The sequence below is a fragment of the Rhinolophus hipposideros genome (assembly GCF_964194185.1).
Source record: "Rhinolophus hipposideros genome assembly, chromosome: 20".
NCBI lineage: Eukaryota > Metazoa > Chordata > Mammalia > Chiroptera > Rhinolophidae > Rhinolophus > Rhinolophus hipposideros.
In genome coordinates this window covers 16,093,019-16,113,887 of record NC_138066.1, presented here as the reverse complement: position 1 = coordinate 16,113,887, position 20,869 = coordinate 16,093,019, and the positions used below count along the sequence as shown (strand labels likewise).

General features: G+C 38.4%; 1 protein-coding gene and 1 long non-coding RNA gene across 2 annotated transcripts in view; one reads left to right on the top strand and one right to left on the bottom strand.

The window, feature by feature from the left end:
* The window catches only part of LOC308488268, a 42,203-nt gene that overhangs the window by 12,966 nt on the left and 8,368 nt on the right, over positions 1-20,869 (top strand). The window lies entirely within an intron of this gene.
* Positions 7,012-20,623, bottom strand: TMIGD1 (transmembrane and immunoglobulin domain containing 1). Its single transcript, XM_081027836.1, has 7 exons — positions 20,522-20,623; positions 18,684-18,787; positions 16,515-16,793; positions 12,900-13,178; positions 9,144-9,247; positions 8,097-8,137; positions 7,012-7,571 (listed from the first exon to the last, which is right to left on the bottom strand). The coding sequence occupies exons 2-7, from the start codon at positions 18,763-18,765 to the stop codon at positions 7,568-7,570; spliced, it is 789 nt and encodes a 262-aa protein (XP_080883962.1). The 5' UTR covers positions 18,766-18,787; positions 20,522-20,623; the 3' UTR covers positions 7,012-7,567.

Here is a 20,869-nt window from a genome sequence, read left to right as displayed (position 1 = left end):
CCTATGATCACCAAAATCTAAATTTTGTGGAATTACAGAAAGATCAAAATGAAGATAAAAAGTAAAAGAAGGGGAAATGGAAGAAAAAATGATAGTGATAAAAATGGAGATATTGGACTTGAGAGAAAATAATAATTATTAATAAATACAATTGGAGACTGCAGATCCTGGTTTCCTTTTAGAAATGCTGTTAGACTGGCTTTGCTGAAAGCTGCAACAAGCCCATAGCTTTTTTTTATTCTTTCAGTTATGAACTACGTACTTTAGTATCTGAAACAAATATCTAAACATAATAGTTACAGCATTCTTATCCTCTTTTCAGAGACTTTTCTTGAGACTAAGCATAAAAATCTCAGAAATAAAGTTAACATGCAGGAGTTGGTGACTCAAATCCACCTTTCCAATGCATACCTTTTGTAATATTTTCTTATCAGACTTCCAGTTTTGTGTCTCAGGTTTTTTTTCTTTCAGTTAATTTTCTTTCATCTTTGTTCTGAGGAGAATGATTCATCAAATGAAGTAAAACTGAACACATTCACACGGTAAATGAAAAACTGAAAGATAATGTGCATCTCACTCTGAAAGTGGATGAAAAAAATTGGTGTCTCTTTTTAGTACTAGAAAAAGAAAGACTTTGTTTCTTAAAAACCCTCAATTAGACATCCTGATTTCTTATGTTAAATAAGAAAGGTAGCATGTAGTTAAGAAAAGAGGCCAAGGTTTGAAGTCCATTAGACCTGGTTTTACGTTCTAAGTACTATTTATGGGCATATACAGCCAGTACGTGAGTCTTAGTCTCCTCTGAAAAGTGGGGTACTATCTATAATAGCTAAAATGTATTGAGTGCTTACTATGCTGCAGATCTTACAATGTACAAATCTTAACTCATTTATTTGTCACAGTCACCCTAAATCAGGAGGTAGATGCTATTACTATGCCCATTTTACAGATGAGGAAATGCAGGCACAGAGAGGTTAGGAAACTTGCACATCATCACACAGCTAGCAGAGTAGTATAGAGTTAGGATATGTACTCAGGTATTTGATTCCAGCGACTAAGAATTTAAGCTTTCTAAGCCTAGGGATCAAAAGATATAATGTAAGTAAATGCTTTTTGAAACTTAAGTACCTTAGATATGCCAGTCTAAACAATAAACATGCAGATTTATAAATTGCTGAGTGTTGTTGTATGTTATTTTTCAACTTGCAACAAAGCAATCATTTGTAGATATTCCGTGGGTGGATGGTTTAGGTTTATGGGTGCTTTTACTCTAGGCTTTGACAAATGGAACATAATCAGGAAGTTTTCCTTAGGCGCATATATACTGCTGTTAAATTTTCATAGTGGCCCATTTTAATTTGACAGGTAGAAAATCATCATGACCCCTCATTGTGACAAATAAGGATCAGTGATGGAAGCCTTAATTAGATGATTAAGAGCATTGTGGAATCATAAAATGCATATGCCAAAAAATGCATATGCCTACATTTAGAATATTCGAAAGAGATTGTGTAGAAATCTTTAGCAGAAATGTGAACTTGTTAATAAATCATTAAATAGTTTCTTAAAAACAAGAGTGATCCACATCTCAAGTTGGAGCAAAGTCCTTCAGGTTGGTGATTTCCAAGTGAGCCACGTTTGTTATTAAACACTTTTATGAGTACCATAACTATAAAATTCAGGAATTCAAGGCTATGATTCTTTACTGGCAACAAAGTTTATATCCTTTTTGGTGGAATGTTTTGAATGATGCCCTTGAGCTGCCTATAAAACCTACAAATGACCCTGTTTGGGGCTGAGAATCTGTTGCAGAAGACGGAGGTAGTAAAGCCCCCTAAGAGTTGTTTCATTATCGTTCAATTCATTTTAATGTCCATCATATCATATGAGGGCGCGTGGGATCTTTGAGATTATCTTTTGGTCTAGTCCCTCAGTTTAGAGTCTCTGAAAGATTATGTGATATCCTTGTGGTAAGCAGCTCGTTAAGTGGCCAAGCCAGGATAAGAGGTCTGTGTTTTGAAGCAACTGTTTGTCCATCTGGTACCTTTACACACATCTGGTAGCTAAAACTTTTCCGTGAGCAATGTTGAATATACATAGCAGAGTTGCATTACAAACTATATGACTCCAACTACTCCCTTCAGCGCTGATCATGTTCAGTGATACAAGTGGGTTGTGGCTTATTCAAGGATTAAGTTCCAAAGTCAGGCAAAAATTAATTGTAGTCAAAATTATCCTTGGAAATTCCCTGGGAAAGAATCACTTCAAAGGCCTAAACGCCTCCTCTTAGTAAGTACAGCAGAGCAGGTGTTTATTCCAGTACGGAAAGAGATTGCTGTTTCTTTGGTTGAGAACCAAATGAAGTAGTTGGCTTGTGTGTAGGGGCCATGTAAGAAAAACACAAATCCTTGAACACTTGATTCATCCTGAGCACATGAGAAGCTCACACTTTAAGAGCCATGAGGGAACCAGCACTGGCTCTCCTCACCTTATGCTCACTTCAGGGCACATGTTTTGAATGGCAAGTCTCATGGCAGACACTTTTAAGTCTCTCTCTCTCTCTCTCTCTCTCTCTCTCTTTCTCTCTCCCTCTCTCTCCCCCTTTCTCCCCCTCCCTCCCTCCCTCCCTCCATCCCTCTCCTCACCACCTGCCTTTTTTAAACCCACTCTCCTCTTCCTCCCTGTCTCTTATCTACTTTCTATATTAATTCAAATGTTAAATGTGTCACTAATATGGATTAAATGAGTCTATATACGAGTATGAATGTCCCTGCCATATAAGATGTACTATATAAGTTAGTTCTTTTTATTTATTTTATTTTATTTTTATTTTATTTTTTTTAATTTATTAGTTTCAGGTGTACAAGACAAGGTAATACTTAGACATTCATCATTTATATCCCTCACACTGTGAATCCCCCTCCCCCCATCCATTATCCCTCCGACCTCACACCGAGCCATCATATTATATATATAAAATTATAGTTGGCATTCATTAATGTTTAGCTTCTGGTGTACAATGCCATGATCAGGCATCCACAGTATCTCTGAGGTGGTATATAAGTTAGTTCTTAATGTGAGAGGCAATTTTGCCTAGCGGTTAAGGACCCAGAAGCCATATTGCCTAGATCTAAATCCTGGTCCAGCCACTAATAAGCCATGTGACCGAGGACACATGACTTAAATTCTCTGTGCCTCAGTTTTTCTCCCCTGTAAAATGGGTATAATAAAAATAGGACCCTGTTATGTGATTTTTATGAGGATTTAGTGAGTTACAATATATTTCAAGTGCTTAGGACAGTACAAGGTAAGTGCATATAGGAGTGTAACTATTGTTATATGAGGTCACTATACTTCAGGTAACTCAGAGAATTAAATTTTGACAATTCCTAATAATTGTGTGTGCTAGTTTAATTTCTCATCTCTGGTTTCCATTCTTCCTGGCATATAGCAATCACCCATAAAACAACAGGGCCGAATGATTGTCCTGTACAAAACTGAGAGCAATTGTAGTATTTACTTAGAGCCAAAGGGCAGGGTAATGAGAAGCGTGACTGTTCTCACTAGCTGTGTGACCTTGGACTTGAGTATCTCCAGTTGCAAATCATAAATAATGACAGCACCACCTAGGAGTATATCTCACAGTGTCTGGGAGGATCAAACAAGATATGTCTAAAAAATGCCTTATAAACTCTAAGGTAACATGAAAATGTAAGCAATTGTTGTTTATAACCATAATTCAAACAGAGGCTGACACTGTTTTTTCTATCAAGATCATCGAGAGAAATGAAGACAAATAATTCATGAGTTTCCACAGCAACATTTTGCTGTAGGACTCTACTGGCTGGAATGCAAAATCTCCAATTGTTTTCTTAGTCTAGTGTACACAATTCTCTGAGAGCTCAGGTTTTTGGGAATTCTCAGTAGTATCCTTCAGGTTTTCCAGTATTACATAAGTGAAAATTACCCGTGATGTAAGTCATTTGCTATATAACAACCTTGATATTGCAGAGATAGGCTCTTGAAAGATTACCTAAGTGTTAATGAATTTGTGATTAATGTGTAGATTTTATTTTCTATAGTCACTGGCATGAGATTAAATATAATTTGGATTTTTTAAGAAAATGAGACAAATTCATTTTTTTCTGGCTTGCACTACTGATGCCCTATTTTTAAAAAATATGCTGTCAATACATATATCTATTCAAAGGGAAAAACATGATTTTATTGCAGGTTATCCAGCATTTTATATGACTCAGTGTCCCTGGTGGGAGGGATGGGGGTTATTATGAACTTGCCCCTGAAATTAAGCATTCTTCCCTTAAACTAGATGAAATGCTCCTGAATTCTTATAATGAAAATACCTACGTTAGTCAGGATAGGTTAAGTTATGCTGCAGTAACAAATTAACTATAAAAATCTGGTGGCTTAACACACAGGTGTACTTCACTTACATGTGAGCAGGTTTCTCTGTTCCACGTTGTTATTCAGAATGTCCGCCTGACAGAGGTTCCAGGATCTCTCCACAGCTGCCATGTCAGGGGAAGAAAGCACCTAACAAACAGGCACCCATTCTGCTCTATTTAGCCCAGAAGTGACACCATTCATTCTATCCATAGCCCCTTGACTAGCAGTCACGTGGATTATCTAATGGCCAGGGGACAGGGGAATGTGAAGAGCATAAGAATATTAAGGGAATGATAAATATCAGGTTGGTGCAAAAGTAACTGCAGTTTAAAAGGTTAAAAATAATTGCAAAAACCACAATTACTTTTGCACCAACCTAATAGCTCTGCCACAATCCCCAAACCCCTAAAGCAGTAAAATGCTCTCAATCACATTGCAGTACTTTGCCCCCACCCCCTCACCCCAGGACAGTGCAGTATAGAGGAAAGAGCATGAACTGTGGGGTAAGACTGCCCTGGCTTTGAATCCCAGCTGCTGTACCTCCTGCTAGTTGTGTGAGTTTGAGCAAGTTAATTTTGTTTCTCTAATCCTCAGTTTTATCATCTGTAAAATGGGGATTCCTACACCTACCTTTTCAGGCTGTTGCAACAATAAGAAATTATCTATGCAAACCTTTTGGTGATTAATATCATCAGAAGGATGAGCTTGGAAGCTGTTTTCAATGATTCAAAAAATCTAATGTCAGTGATTACGAGTATATTGTTAACCTCTAAAAGACTACATAGGTTAAGTATATTTCTTCGCTCTTAGGTGGAGTTACATCAGCTGGGTAATTGTGTTATCATTAAAGAAATTCAGATTGGCAAGTAGATTATCACTGAAAAATATTTTTAAAATTGTGCAAATAGATTACTATTATTTAATACATAAAGTTTGCTTGATAGACCACTTCTTTCAAAAATGAGGCCCAAGGATGAGAAAAATAGTATACAATGTGTCCTCATTGGTGGTAAGGTTGAGAAGGGAGCAAGTGGCTTTGGTATTTGTAGTCCTAAGGGACAAAAACCAGAAGAATGAATGTTGAAATTTCAGGTATCACAGTAGGTAGAGAAGACATTTGAGGAAAGGCGATGGAGGATTCTTTTGAATTTCATGTCTTTCTAAGTCAGGCTCTAACTTCTAATTTTAAGTAATAGACATAGTTTTTAATACAGGCTCTGTTTTTTCAAAACCTAAGCATAATAAAATGCAATGGCCATTTATGATATCACCATGCTCTGCTAAACTAGTTAATAGTCCGTGTTTGTGCTAATGTACAAGGTCACTGTATTTGTAAGAGTGAAGAAACTCTTCACTGCTGACCTGTAATTCTGAAGGATTGTTACGTGTCCTAGAACAAAGCTGATTCATAATTCTACTAGGTGGGGCAAAGGTATTACATTTTTCACTCTCTTTTGCCAACTCCTTCCAGCATTTCACTAAATTATTTGGGAATCTGTAGGGAATTTTCAAGTAACATGAAAATCAATGCATAATCCTCCTCCAAATCCAACCTCTTCATTTTCCAAAGACAGGGAGATGGACTTGCCCAAGGAAACACAGCCAAGACTAGAACTCAGGTCTTCTGATCCCAAGTCCAATCAGATATGTGAGTTTTTCTGTTTCCTCTTCCACTTAAACTATCCCAACCCACCATTACCTGAAAGTTTTCTTGCCTTTATGATCTCCAGGCTTCTACTTAATTGTCTAAACTTTCAGATTTTCACAGTCCTCCTACCTTGTCCTTACAGCACTTCCTCAGGGCTTCCAAATGCTACTTTGAGAAATCCTGAATGAGAGACAGGATCTGAATGTTTCCCCACAAAAACGTGCTGGGGCCTCCAAGAAGACAAAGAAATCTGTAAACTAGTCTTTATTAGTCTCTCTCTCTCTCCCCCCTCCACTCCTTCCCCCCCCCCATTCCATGCTGAAGTTTCAAAGGAAGCAAAAAGAAACCTAACAGGAAGATGTGTCTGTTCCTCTTAGAAACACATCCACTGAGATTTTATATATTTCGCTCGTTTCTTCTTTTTGCTTCTATGTCAATAAGGGGCTTTTACCACCTGTCTGACAGCAGATCTCTCTCTCTCTCTCTTTCTCTCTCTCTCACTGTGGAACATTTAGCTACTGCAATATTCGACAAAATTTTTTTTCTAAGATAGAGGGGGAGAGCACAGCAGAAACTCAAAGGTGGTTCTGGCCAGATCCCCTTTGCCCCCTAATCTGCCCCAGTTGTGTGGGAAAGCACAGTGGAGACTCTTATGGGGGAAAAAAATCAAGACAGAATGGAAGCAGAGAAAGTCAGCGATAAATTATTAAAAAGCTGCAATTTAAAATGGCGGTACAGACATAAGAAAAGCACAGGCTGACTCATAATTGATACAGCTAGATCTAAGCAGCTGACTATACAAAAAGAGGCAAAGGATGCTTGTAAACAAGCGTGACAGCCAGCCCCTGTCCCCTGCTGTTCTCATTCATCATCATCACTACATAAAACTTACAAACTTTGTGACTTGTCAACCACGATGAGATGAGAAAAATAAGGACATATGCTGAGTTTTTCATAATACTAAATTTCTTCCATTTAAAGAAGTATTTTATATTCTGAGATTATATCTTTCCTTTTTTAGTCCTAGAACATTTCTTTTATAAAACAACACTGAAAGTTGACGATAATTGATATTTTTTACGGGCTTCCTTAGCAACTTAAAAAATGTCTCACTCTTTGTTGCCCTCCCCCCACCTCCATTTGTGTGTGTGTGTGTTGCACTGATTTGTGAAACCCAAATATCTGTTCATCTCCTACCTAGAAAAATACATTCTAAATGGTAAGTGGTCACTTACCTTTTCAGAACAAATCTCAATTAACATACCCTTCAAGAAGAACACTTAACAAAATCTTACTTTTCATTCTTAACAGCTTTCTCCATAAAAACGTTCCACAAGTATATCAAATTAGCCCTAACAACTATTGTCAAGTACTTAATGAAACACTTCTTCATAACCTCTGACAATTTAACAGGAGTGAATTTAATAATAGCAATAAATACAGATGGGACTACACAAATGAAGAGGGTTCTGATGCATAATTCTGTCTGTATTAGGTGGCATCTCAGCTTTCTCATCTGAAATGAACCAACAAATTAATTATAGCGATCATAGCAGTAAGAAAAAAAAATCAAAATCAAATTGATACTCTTGGAAAGAATGCTTTAGTTCTTTTTACCCACCACCCACTTCACGTATGCTGGAGCCAACAGACTAAAGGAAGCTCCAAAGAGAAGGCAGGCTTTAGGATAAGGAATGTGGTTTCTGACCTTGTTGTGAAGGAGAGTGCAATAATGGCTTCTCCCATTTACATTGTAGGGCAATAAAATGCAGTTGCACAAGCATTAGCCCAAAATTGCTTCAAGAGAGAATAGGCTTACGAGCAAAGGTATTCTCAATTCTAGGCAAACTTCCAACCTGCCTCACCTATCTTCCTCTAATGTGAAGGCAGATTCTCCTCCACCCTCCATCCTCCTCTGAACCCCTTCACCTTCCGGCACCTCCCATCTCAGGAGGAATTTGCCTGGGATGGACTTTATATTGCACACCACTGCTACCTGTCTGCTTATGGAAGATCATTGGCCCCAGCCCAGAGTACTTACAGAGCCGTTTCTCTTTGAGGATCTTCACCCTTTATGCAGAGCTAAAGGCAAACGGAACAAGGGTAATGAGTTTGCCTGCTTTTCTGAAGCCCATGGATAAACACTTTGAATGCATCAGGGTGTCTCAAGGGACAGGAAACCCAAATGTCTGTCAATCTCCTACCTAGAAAAAGACACACTCACACAGAGGTGGCTGGAAAGACAGCCACCTCTTCACTAGTCTAAGCCTTATTTCTTTGGCCAGATTAATCATTTTTATTGAACATAGAGAATGTGTAATTCTTAAGCCAAAATGCTTCCAGGATTCTGAGGTTGTTGAGTATTTCTTTATTTTGTAGGAAAAAATTTTCTTTGATTTGGAACAGGGGGTGGGTGGATTTCTTCTGGGGAGACACTGTTGCTCTGAATCATACCCAGTTACCATATGTTTCAAGGAGAATGCCTTTTGTTGGAGAGTGAACTCAGCCTCAGCCACACTGGCCTTTCCTTAGAGACTTTCTGCCCGATTTGCTTCCCTTTGGCACTGGATTAACTGGTGGAGTCAAATACCTGGCATTAACCTCTGCATGCACATACTCTGACCTGCGTCATGCTAACCAACAGGGTTAACTATTCAGCAATTCTAACTCCAGCCCACCACAGCCAGGGCATATGGCTGTACCCAAGAGGTGAGCAGCAAGTGCCATCCTTTTCATGCTGACCTCGGAATCCAGGGCAGATGCTCCTATATTTATTTATTGCACCAAAGGTACTCAGAGCAACAATAAGGGAAATTTAAAAGGAATAAAAATCAGCCCCAATACCCTCTACCCCTAACACCACAGCAATTTTCATTCTGGTCTTGTCCATATGTACTTCTGTTCTTTGTAAATCTGTACTCATAATGTATGTGCAACTTTCATTCCCTCGAGCAACTTCCATTTTAGATCTTATGGTAGAGAGACCAGATTGTCCAATTATGGCTCCTAATGCTAGTCACTTACAGAGTTAGTTCTCTGCCTTTATTTAGATGACTTTTTACCTAAATGGCTTAGAATACTTAGATACCTTCATGATTCTTTTTCTTCTAGCAATCAGTCCAAAACACAGTGTCAGAAAGACCACAACACTGGCAGCAATAATGGGTTCTATGGGTACAGCCGCAGCTCTATCTGTTGAAAATGCAAACACATAAAACAAGAACTAACATTTATATGCTTCTAATTTATGTACGTTTCATATGTCCCAGCCACAGTGCTTTGCAACTTTACATAAGTATTATTAGCCCTGATTTTACAGGTGATAAGCCAGGGACTTGGAGAGGTTAGTTTACTTGTCCAAAGTCACAGAACTGGTAACTGGCAGAGACAGGTTTCAAATCCATTCCTCTGTGGAAGGATCATTTACGGTCGTATGAGTAACTGCCCCAAAGCAGGTCGTCAGACCATTTTATGCCATGTGGAAAGCAGAAGTAAGATGAAGTCAATGGTTTTTCCTGCTTTTTGAAAAGCCCGAAAGATAGTGGGAGGTGTCCCAGAGGGGGAAAGAGAGGGAGGAAAGCTTTAAGAGAAAAAAGTGGAAAGGTGAAGAGTCTGCTGGACTGACGGGAGAGATGTCTCTGGGCCCCAGGAGCAGTGGGGGCCCTTGTAGCTGTACTGTGATCTGCTCCAAGCAGGTGACAAGACATTATATAAGGTGGCTGCACAGTGCCCCTAGGGAAGAAGTACTTTAAGCACCAGCCTTGCCAACCCTTGTATAGATTTTTATACCTCTCTAAATGACAGGGAAGAACAGAGACTTTACTTCTAACTTGGACTAGGAAGAGATTAGCAGCAACCATGACAGCCCGGAAATGCAAGTTTCCTTGTTTTCTTACATTAGGTAGGCTCAGAGCTATTTTGTTCATCAGGCATGACGGGCACAGGTGCCCGTGATCGCAAGCTTTCCAAGAGCCTTTGAAAATAATTGAGACCTGAAAAAATAGTATTGGCTCCGAAACAAGAAAAAGTGACAACATTAATCAATATTAATAAATGTTTAAACATCTATAAATATAACTGTGTGTCCACTATAACTCACTGTTAAATAATAATGTTTAAACCTTAAGAATCACATGAACAATTTATAACAAGGTATGTACATTATAAAAATCCTTTCAAAATTTTTACAGCAGAAAAGTGTATTTAATGTGCTTCATTTTACTATGTTTGATAGGATATGGGATGAAATTTTCAAAAGTGAAGTGTGCGTAAGGTCAAAAAGGTACTTAAACGACCCTGTCTAAGCCCCTTGGTTCTGATGCCACCCTAGAAGGGTAAGGGCCTCCAATTATGGTTCGGATAAAATTTTAGGAATGTATAGAAAATCAAGAGTGTACTCTTTATTGTACAATTGAGTTTGTGGAGGAAAATATGTAGTCAACAAATATTTACTGGATGTGTGTAACTGTGTGTTGGGTGCAATGCTTGCCCTGGCAAAAAAAAAAAGAGCAGACATGGAAGGCTCCTGCCTTCGTGGAGCTCATATTCTAGTGGGGAAGCCAGATACTGAACAAACAAAAACTATCAATTGAGGTAAATATTATAAAGGACACAGAGAGTATATGAGGGGTGAAAGGCGGAGAGGAGGGGAAAGAGGAGAATTTAGATATATCTAATTTTAAAACCCAATGCCTGTATGACTCAAGATTCTGATATAGGTTTTATCCGTCCGTAGTTGTATGATGCATTAACCAACTACCTTCTAATTGTTCCCTTCTCCACTTTTGTCCAGTTCCTTCTTAGGATCATTTTGGGGAGCATAATAAATGGATCAAGCATCCTTTACTCTTGCTCCCTTTTGGTTGTTGCTAAAAATTATTCTCATAAGGGTGTGGGCTGCATTAACCTTCTAGAGAAACTGCTCCGTGGGCCTGGGCCTTATCATAAGCCCTGGCCCGTAATTGCCAACCCTGGGAAATGCCAAAGGGCTTCACCTTACAGGGGACCCTCTCTATTTGCAGGACGAATGAAAGATGTGAAAATGAAGGGGGAGCAACTGTGGGATAATTAGGACAAGAGATCAGAATTCAGTCACAAAGTGGAATCATCTTACCGAGCTCAATAAAATGAAGCCACGTGGGACAGCTTTCACTCCATAAACAAGCTGAAATAAATTGCCTGACCCATTGGCTCACTTTGGATTCCAAGTTTCTGTTGAAACCTGGCAAGTGTAACTGCATCTCTCCCCTTGCCCTGTTTTACTCTCTTGTTTGTAACTAGACCTGGTATTTTCCCCCCATGTTCCTTATGGTACAATAATCCCAGCACATGGGCTAAAAATCTTATGCTCAAGAAAAGACCCTTGATGTCATTCCCAGCTTTGCATGGCCTCATTTAGAAACTTCCCCACTGAGCTGTGAAGGTGAGAGAGGCAAACGTGGCATTCAGCCTGACCATCAGCAGCCCCATGCTTATGCCGCTCAGGCTGCCAACCACCAGGGAAGTAATAAAGCAGGATGAAATAAGAAAAACAAGTTGGTTTGGAAGAGCTCCACCCCAAACAGGATTCTGCCCACCTGAAAGCCAATTTGTCAAGCTGGCATCCTGCTTGCCACACAAGCTGTATACTTTTTTTTTATGTGACATAGAGCAATTATGATTCCGTCTGAACTAAGAGGGATGTTGCAATTCCCCGTCTCTGCATGTGGTCTTTATAATGAGTTAGACCGGCATGGCCCGAGGCCCCCCACCAATTACGCTTCTGTGGTCCTGGGGGAAGCCACAGATTTCAATATGGTGCCCCTTCCACTACTTCTGACCCCGTGAGTACTTAGGTTATTTATGTGTGTGGTTTCTAAAGCAGATAGCCCCTGGGCATACCGTCACTGTTCTGCAGGACAAATTACTGAACACACCAGCAACCACAAGAATGGGCATTCCACCAGCAGCAGCTCTTCCCTCGCTCCCTACCAGCCACTCTGTGGGGTGCCCGGACCCCACGAGGGGGAGGAAATAAGAAGCCCTATGGCCACATCAGTCTAACACTTCTGGCAGGGGTTCAGTTAGCCTCCTGGGAACTGGCAAGAAAGGCAACAAGTGGGCACAGGGAGACAAATGACAAAGTGAATGATGTTCTAATAAACATACAGGAGCCTCAGCTTGTTTGGCTGTTCCTACCTTCATGGCCCCAGACCAGGAGATGTGTGTGCGAGCATTGTCTGCATCTGCTACACCAGGTATCTCGCCTTTCTCTTTTTGCATGAACATGAAATATGGGGAGGGACAAATACTTAGAGCTTCATTTGTTCCTTGTATTGTGGGGATGATAAACCTGAGTAGCTATAGCATGAAGCCAAGATAAAGGGCTTTTACCTTCCATTTCCCCCCACTCCCTCTTCTGAATGGCCTACAGGTTACAATTTTAGAGTTAGGAGTGATTTTAGAGATCCATTTTCCTATCTAGTCAGTATCTTTTTTCTTTACGTGTTTCTGCCCTCTGTCTGTTGTTAGGCTGTGAACTCAAAAGTCCAGTTCTTACAAACCTTGTTGCCCAAGAGAATTCATGGAAATACTCCCTAAAAGCCAACCAGAATCGTCTTCTCCTATGTGGTTCTAGAAAAGGACCTTTGCTCAAAAAGCAGTGTCTTACCTATATAGAATGGGCATAATTCCCATAAAAGGAAGGACTAAAATTCTTAGTGGAAAACTAAGGGGGACAATTCTCCAAAGACCATCCTCGCTGCTAATCATAACTGTCATCATCATTTGTTGTCATGAAAAATATTTACTGAGCATCTATTCTGAGTTTTGCACTGTGCTGGATACTATTTAAAAAGAGAGTTACCTGTGACAAAGAGGTGAAAGTCCTTGGTCACTGTGTTCAGAGGTGAGTTTGCAAAACAGCGGTAGGTTCCATTGTCAGATTTCTTGACTTTCGTGATTGACAGCTGAAGAGACTCACTTGTCTGTTGGACTTGGTGACGATTTTTCTCTAAATTCAGGATGCTGTTGTTTTTGTACCACATCATTTGAGCCTGGGGGTTGGATTTCACATTGCAAACCAACTTCACATCACTGCCTTCCTCAGCCGTTTGGAAGTCATCTCCACTTAGGAGAGGAGGAACTGCAAGACTCAAGAATTTAGGTTTCATTAGCAGATAAGCAGTCGTTTACCATCAGTGTTCGGGGTCTTCCTTCAGTCTATCTCATGTAGTCAGTCATTCATTCATTTGACAAAAATTTATTGAGTACCTACTGTATGCCAAGCACTGGGCTAGGAATTGAGGATACAATGCTAAATAACATACATCCAGTTCCAAACCTCATAGAGCTTTTTCCTTTTTTCTTTCTGTTTCTTTTTTCCTTTTTTTTTTTTTTAAGGAGCGCGCAGGTCACAGTGGCCCACGCGGGGATCAAACCAGCAACCTTGGTGTTATTAGCACCACGCTGTAACCAACTGAGCTAACCAGCCGCCCCAAACCTCATAGGACTTTTAATGTGGTGGAGAAGACAAACCATGAAACAAATCTAGATAAAAATGAATCTGTGCCCAGTAGACAATTTGTACCACCACCCAAGAGTATAAGCCTTGTATCTACTCTGACAGTTAATATAATAAACCAATCTGGGCTAGGGATGGAGAAAACAGTATGATATTAAGACAGCAGGCATTGCAGTTAGCCCTAATTCCATCTATATATAGCCCTTACTGTGACCTTGAGAAATTAACTGCTAAGTAACTGCTTAGTTTCCTTATCTAAAAAGTGGGATAATAGCCACCCCATGAGTTGCTGTGAACATTAAATGAGACAATGCCTGTAACGAATTTACAACAGTGCTAGTTAGTACTATTATTATCATGGTGGTGGTGGTGGTGGTGGTGGTGGTGATGGTGGTGGTGGTGATGGTGGTGGTGGTTTTAAGAGCTCGTCACACTCTCTGTTTTTCCATTTTATCTAAGCACATTTGCCTCACACACATATTTACCAATGCATATTGCATTTCCTCAATTATTCTCTAGAAATAATGTCCTCCTTCTAGGTGTTCCAATTGAGGCAACTCTGGCATCTATGGAAGATGAGTGTGACTTTCTGAGTCCCTCTCATCCCTCAGTGTGAGCGATTCCTTACTCCCTCCATGGTAAGGGCAGTCGTGGACCCATAGATAGTTGAACACATTTATCTTCACAGATAATTCCAACCCTCGTCCCCACGAAGGCTTTCCAACATCTATGGGGAGAAATGGCTGAGCTGACTCTCTCTTCTCCTCTATTTGCATTTTCTGGCCAAGGTGTAGAAGAGTAATAAAATGCTTGAAAAGTGGGCAATAGGAGAGAGATTAAAGGTAGAGAAGGAAGAAGACAGGAGCTTGTATAATCTGCTCACTGAATAATTAGACCCTGAGTAGGATGTGCTATTAATAACTCTCTCAGAATGACATTTTGTTGCTCTTTGGAAGGAGCTTGAATTTCGCATCTAAATCTGAGGATTTTATGTGGTATCCAGATATGTAGGAAGCTGCTAGAATGGAGAATATAATTACCAAGTATACCAGTACCACCAATTCCACAGGTCCTATTAGTTATTTATTTTTATTTAACTATTTTTATGCTTATCAACTATACATGTGTATTCCATTTTTTAAAAATCAGTACGTTTCAGATACAGTTGAGGTCCTTCTTGACTCCACCCTCATCATTTCCTGGCTCCCCAGAAATACTCACTGCTATGAGTTTGATGTAAATCCTTGCAGATCTTTTATTTCTAAATAGTTTTTTACACATATAATGTACCTACAGGAAATATATCGTATTGTTTTAGGAGTGTGAGAAGGGTTTACATAAAAGACTTCAGTCTCTCAATTACTTGGATGTTTTTGGATATTACTTGGATATCTATATTGAATCACAGAGATATGGCTCATTGCTTTTACAGTGCTGTAGTCATATGATAATTCTCTATATAATTATATGTAATATGTATAATACATGACTCTTTAATCATTTTGATGGGCATTAGGTGTTTTCATTTTTGAAATGTTAAACAATGCTTCGATAAACATTCCTTGTATAAGTCTCTTTAAGCACATCACATGGGCATGTGTTTCTCCACATGTTAACATATAGAAGTAGGAATGCTGGGTCATAGAGTAGGCGCACTTTAAATTTTGATAGGTATTGCAAAAGAGGTGATTTCAATTTATACTTTCAGCAACAACATACGAAAGAAACTGTTTCTGCACACACTCCCCCAAAGAGTGTGTTATTAACTGCTACTTCTAACAATAATAATTTCTCAGGATTTAACATGCTATTCTTGTCAATTTTTATGAGCTCATTTTGATTGATCGATTCATGAGTTTATGTCAGTTATTGTCACTATGAATCACTAACCTGTTTGGGTTTTGTTTGTGTGCTTAGCAACAATATTTAGAAGGTGGTTATAAAGATTATTTTATTTTATTTTATTGTCAACACTTTTTTTTAAATGAAAGATGATGTTAAATGTTAATTCAGGCTAGAAAACTGAAAATCATTTTTTAAAGTCACCAAATCATCTTATTGGCATTTCTGTCCTGCCTCCCTTAGGAAGGTAAGGAACCTGGGGATTTGTGTTCTGTTCCTACTAGCTGCAGCTGTGATAATTCGGGCCCTTAGTATGAACCTCAGTTTCCTCATCTGTCATTTTTAAAGGATTACAAGACTTCAATGGTTCCCTTGATAGTCTTGGATTCTATCAAAGTAGGCAGGAAGAAGCTTGCTAAAAATCACATTTTATTAATTCATAGACAATGAAAAACAAAACTCCTTTGCTCGGAACAAGCAAATGATTCACTCTAGAAACTCAAGCTGCAGGATGCCAGTATTTTCCAGAGCTAGATTCCTCGGCATTTTCTCTACGCTTTTCTCCCAGGACCAATGGTATTAATTTTTCACAGAAAAGTTTGCTGAGCTCGAGTCCAGAGCTCTTTCTACTAAATCATACCACGTCATCACCCTATCCCACATCGCCCCTCATCACACCATTCACACCACCCTCATGTAGAACCAGCTTTCCACCCAAACCATGATCACCTATATAATATCCTTTGAAGGATCCCTAACCCCATAGAATTCCACCAGGGGGTTACCAATTTCTAGAACCCAGCCATCAAAGAGTTTCATCTTTTTGGATTTCAAACATGAACGGCCAATACATTTATGAAAAGGTGAAGACCCTCGTTCTCAATATGGAATATGAAAATAAAATTTCATATCAGGCTGGCAGATTTCAAACTCAGTGCTTAGGAGGGTGTGGGGAAACAGGCACCCTCATGCTTTGTTGTGGGAGCATAAATAGGGCAATTTGGCAGTATCAGGCAAATGTTAAAATGCATACACTTTTTAGACTCAGATTTCAACTACCCCTTAATGTAGTACAGACAACACAGACTAACCAGAAGTTCTCCCCCGTTTACTCACAAGTGACATTCAGCACCACTGAGACAGACACCAACTGATCACTTTGCAACTTGCAGGTAAAAGTGACTCCATTGTCATTTTCACTGATGGAAGAGACACAGACGGAGCTGGAATTTATTTTATTTCCAGATTTCAAATCCACAGTTCCCTCTTCTCGGTACCAGAGAAGTTCTTCCTCTCTGGTGTGGTTTTGAACAGCACATTCCAGAGATTCTTGAAAGCCAAGATGAGTGTTTAGAATATAGTTCTCAGTTTTACCATTCACAGTTAAAACAGAACCTGGGAGTACAGGAAGACATTATTAAGATAGAGTGAACAATATAAATGGCCATCAACAAGGGATTGGTTAAATAGATTTATGTTACATGAGGATAATGAAATACTCTGCAACAATTAAAAAGTCATATTGACCTCTATACTTTTATAAGGAAAAAGATCCATAATATATTGTTGACTAAAAAAAAGGAAAAGGTTAAAATGACAGTTACCAAATTTTGCTGCACATTGGGATCATCTGGGGATCTTAAAAAACTTACTGATGCCTTGCTCCCACCCCCAACCATTCTTATTAATTGATATGACTGCAACCTAAGCATTGTGTTTTTTAAAAGCCCTGAGGCAATTCTAACGTGCAGTGAAATTGGAGAACTGTGGGCTTAGAAAATAGTATGTACAGAATTATCCCATTTACACACACACTCACACACACACACATACACTTATCAGGAAAAGTGTTCAGAAAAATTCTATCTATGTGGAATCATATTGATAAAAATAGAGAAAAAAGTGCAGAAATACTTACCAGACTTAATTTGTTTACGTCAAGGGGTTGGAAGTAGCAAAGTAAAGGGGTGGGAGTGGGGAAATACAAAGAAAAAAGGAATATAGCAAAATGGAAAAATATTTAAGACATAAGACATAAGACATTATTATCTAATATTATCTAATATTTAAGACATTAGATAAATAGGCAGAATGTAAGTTACATTTCTAATATTACTATAAAAAAATCAAAATTGAATATGCATATGGGCAAACAATTCTGATTAGATAATCGGATTTGGTCTTGCCATTCTGATGTCTTAATATTGTTTTTGCAGTAAAATAAAAAGCTGTTTAAACAGCTGTGGTTTGTGAGATAGACAAATTATTGTGGGGTGGGTAATCAGGATATATACTAGCTTGTTTTCATCTCTGATTTTTAGAAATACACATATTCATTGTATAGTAACAAACCTGAATTTCAGTTTTTACTTTCCAAGTTCAAAAGCAAGTAACAAAAACTAAAAATGACTTTAGCTGTCACAAATTGCCCCTACATAACATCGTTAATATATTCTATAAACACATTAACTTTTACTTTATAAAGTATAATCTGGAGAAAATAATGAGATGGCTGCCTAGTATTTTTTTAATCTGGAAGAATATACACCAAAACGTTGAGTGGTTATCTTTGGATGATGGCATTCGGAGGGATTTTTACTCTTCTTTATTCTTTTTTATATTTTCTAATTTAATTTACAATGACTACATATTACTTTTAAAATCATGGTGGAGGAGCTATTACTTTCAGATTGGGGTGAGGAGCAAATGCAGGAAAGATTTTCATGTTAGTGGTATGTTCAGATAAACAGCAGAAGATTATTTGGATATGATTAGTAATAAAATGCATTAAAATGTAGGAAAATTTTGACTGTGGCTTTGGAGAGAATAGAATACTTTACCCTGCTTACAATATCAGAACCATAAAAATATTTTTTTGTTTAATTTTTTAGTATATTATCTGACTCCTGTATTCCAAGCTGTACCAACTCTGTAGACATTCCAATTTGGATTTTGGATTTTCCCAATGCCCACTGATCATTTTTTAATCTGAAATTTTTCTTTATTTAGAAAGAGGCCAAAGACAATAGTATGGTGGTTACCAGAGAGAAAGGAGATGGAGGGGAGGTAGAAAAGGGTAAAGGAGTGTCACATATATGGTGAGGAAAGGAGATTTGCCTCAGTAGTAAACACAATACAATATATGGATGATGTATTATAGAATTGTACACTGTATTAATTAATGTCACCCCAATTTAATAAAATTAAATTTAATTTAGTAAAATTTAAAAAAAATCACAATACAATTCCAACATAGAAAAGAGGACAAAAAGAATGTGAACTTACTGGTCATCTCACGTGGCAGAAATAAAATCAGTAAGAGGAGAAATCTGCATGTTTGCATTAGGCCACCACTCTTCCATGCCATCTTTAACGAATTCAAGTTGGATCTGCGGGGGGCAAAAGTGCAGTTGTTTCTGTTCTTTGGTCTACACTGAGTTTATGAACTTCCCTTTGTCTGTTATGCACTTAAAATGAGGTTCCAGATCAGTCATCCCAGTTATAACGGTACTATTTCTAGTTTTTAAACAAGCCTGTTCTGACTACTTAAATTCAAAGTACTTTTAGTATTAAGGATTTTTCCTTAAGATAACAAAAAGAAATCCACGAGGACATAAGCTATAAAATATAGGGCAGCTATAGGGCAGTCCTAGGGAAGATAAAGCCAGCCTTCCCCAGAAAAAATTGAGAATGTCATTTTACCGTGTTTCCCTGAAAATAAGACTTAGCCAGACCATCAGCTCTAATGCATATTTTGGAGCAAAAATTAATATAAGACTTGGTCTTATTTTAATATAATATAAGACTGGGTCTTATATAATATAATATAATATAATATAATATAATATAATATAATACAATATAATATAATACCAGGTCTTATATTAATTTTTGCTCCAAAAGACACATTAAAGCTGATAGTATGACTAGGTCTTATTTTTGGGAAAACACGGTAACAGAAAGAGAAATGAAACTTGCTTCATTCTCAGATGGTCTCTACTGAACAAAATAAATCTCTTGGGTCATTTTTGTCAAGTTGCTCTCTGGTAATAGAGAGTTTTTGAGACTATTCCAAATCTCATAGATTCAAATGATTTGTACCCTAGGAAACAGTCGCAACATAGCCTCTAGTCTTAAACCATGTTAATCTCCGCTTTTCCCCATCTTTCCACTACTGTCTGGCTCGCAGTACTCCTTCCCCTTGACCTACTCTGGACTACAAATAATAAGTAACAAAGGCCCCTTTACTCCCTTCTTCTGTGCTTTGCTGCTGCCATCCTTCTTCCTAAAATATTTTGCATTTCTATCTAGGAAAAGCAAGTATTTATTACTTCCTTTCAAGAGTACTACTACGAATATAGTAGAAACACACGTGGAATGCTCTCTATGTAACAGACACTGTGTTACACACTCTGCGTATAGTATTTAAATATCATTTAAACCCCTAACAACCTCATGAGGTAATTTCTAAAGGTTTAGAGAGATTATATAATTTGCCCAAGATCCCAAAGACAGTAAATGTCAGGGCTAATTTGAGTCTAGGACTCTTTAAGGCCATCGTCTTTACCACCCTACTGCCTAGATTAATAGTCTCTTCCTTTAAGAAGTGGCTGTTAATCCTTTCAGTCCCTGGCCACTCCTTAGACCTTCGCAACTTGGAGTTTTATATTAACCTTCAAGAGCTGAGATAGACCGATGACTTCTTCAAGCCAGCTCTGCCTCTTCCCATCCCAGGCCTGTCCTGACAGGAGCCAGTTTCGTGCCTGCCAGTCTCACCCTTTCTGGCTGGCAAACTTGCATCAATCTTTCAATCAGATGCAATGAGTACTAATATTGATTGTTTTTTAATTTAAAAATTTTGCCAAAGAGCTTTCTGTCACAGCATCGTAACAGTGATAATTTCAGAATTTGGTCATTAATAGAGTTTTCTCAAGCATTGTCCACTAAAAACTGAAAGTATGGGCTTCTTGGCAGACCTCATGCTACCCTATTAAGAAGGAATATTGATGTCTCCCCTTTGCTTCCACCCACCAAAACTGCAACTTTTCAAAATGAATTTCCCTCCCTTGACTTGTTTTTAGTTTTCTTGATGCTCTACTTTCTACACAGGTCTTACCACTTACCGGCTGAGCTCTGAAAAGCTGACTTCCTTGGCCAATTGCTCCTCCGTCTGAGAACCCAGAATCTTTTCCCTGTTACCATCTTTATAATACTTGAATTAGAATACTTTATGACAGTAAGGTCAAGTAAATAATTAAATTGGGTTCAAAGTCTGTTTCTGGTTATGGATTCTTAGAGAAGACAGTAATTAGGGAAGACATCTTCTTAAGTTCTAAGTGTTTATGTGTACCCAAGTTACTAGGTGGGGCCAGATATTACTAACAGGAATGTAATTGTTCCAAGACAGCCTGACCTTACGCAAAAATTGGTAGCTCATCTCACTGAACATTGTCATGCTCAAATGAGATGAC

Excerpts from the sequence above, each read along its gene's own strand:
- TMIGD1 (XM_081027836.1), bottom strand. The coding sequence starts at position 18,765 with ATGGCATGGAAGAGTGGTGGCCTAATGCAAACATGCAGATTTCTCCTC. Across the intron at positions 16,794-18,683 it reads TCTGCCACGTGAGATGACCA|GTTCTGTTTTAACTGTGAAT; the intron begins GTAAGTTCACAT and ends CTGTACTCCCAG. Across the intron at positions 8,138-9,143 it reads GAAGAAAAAGAATCATGAAG|CTCTGCATAAAGGGTGAAGA; the intron begins GTATCTAAGTAT and ends GTTTGCCTTTAG.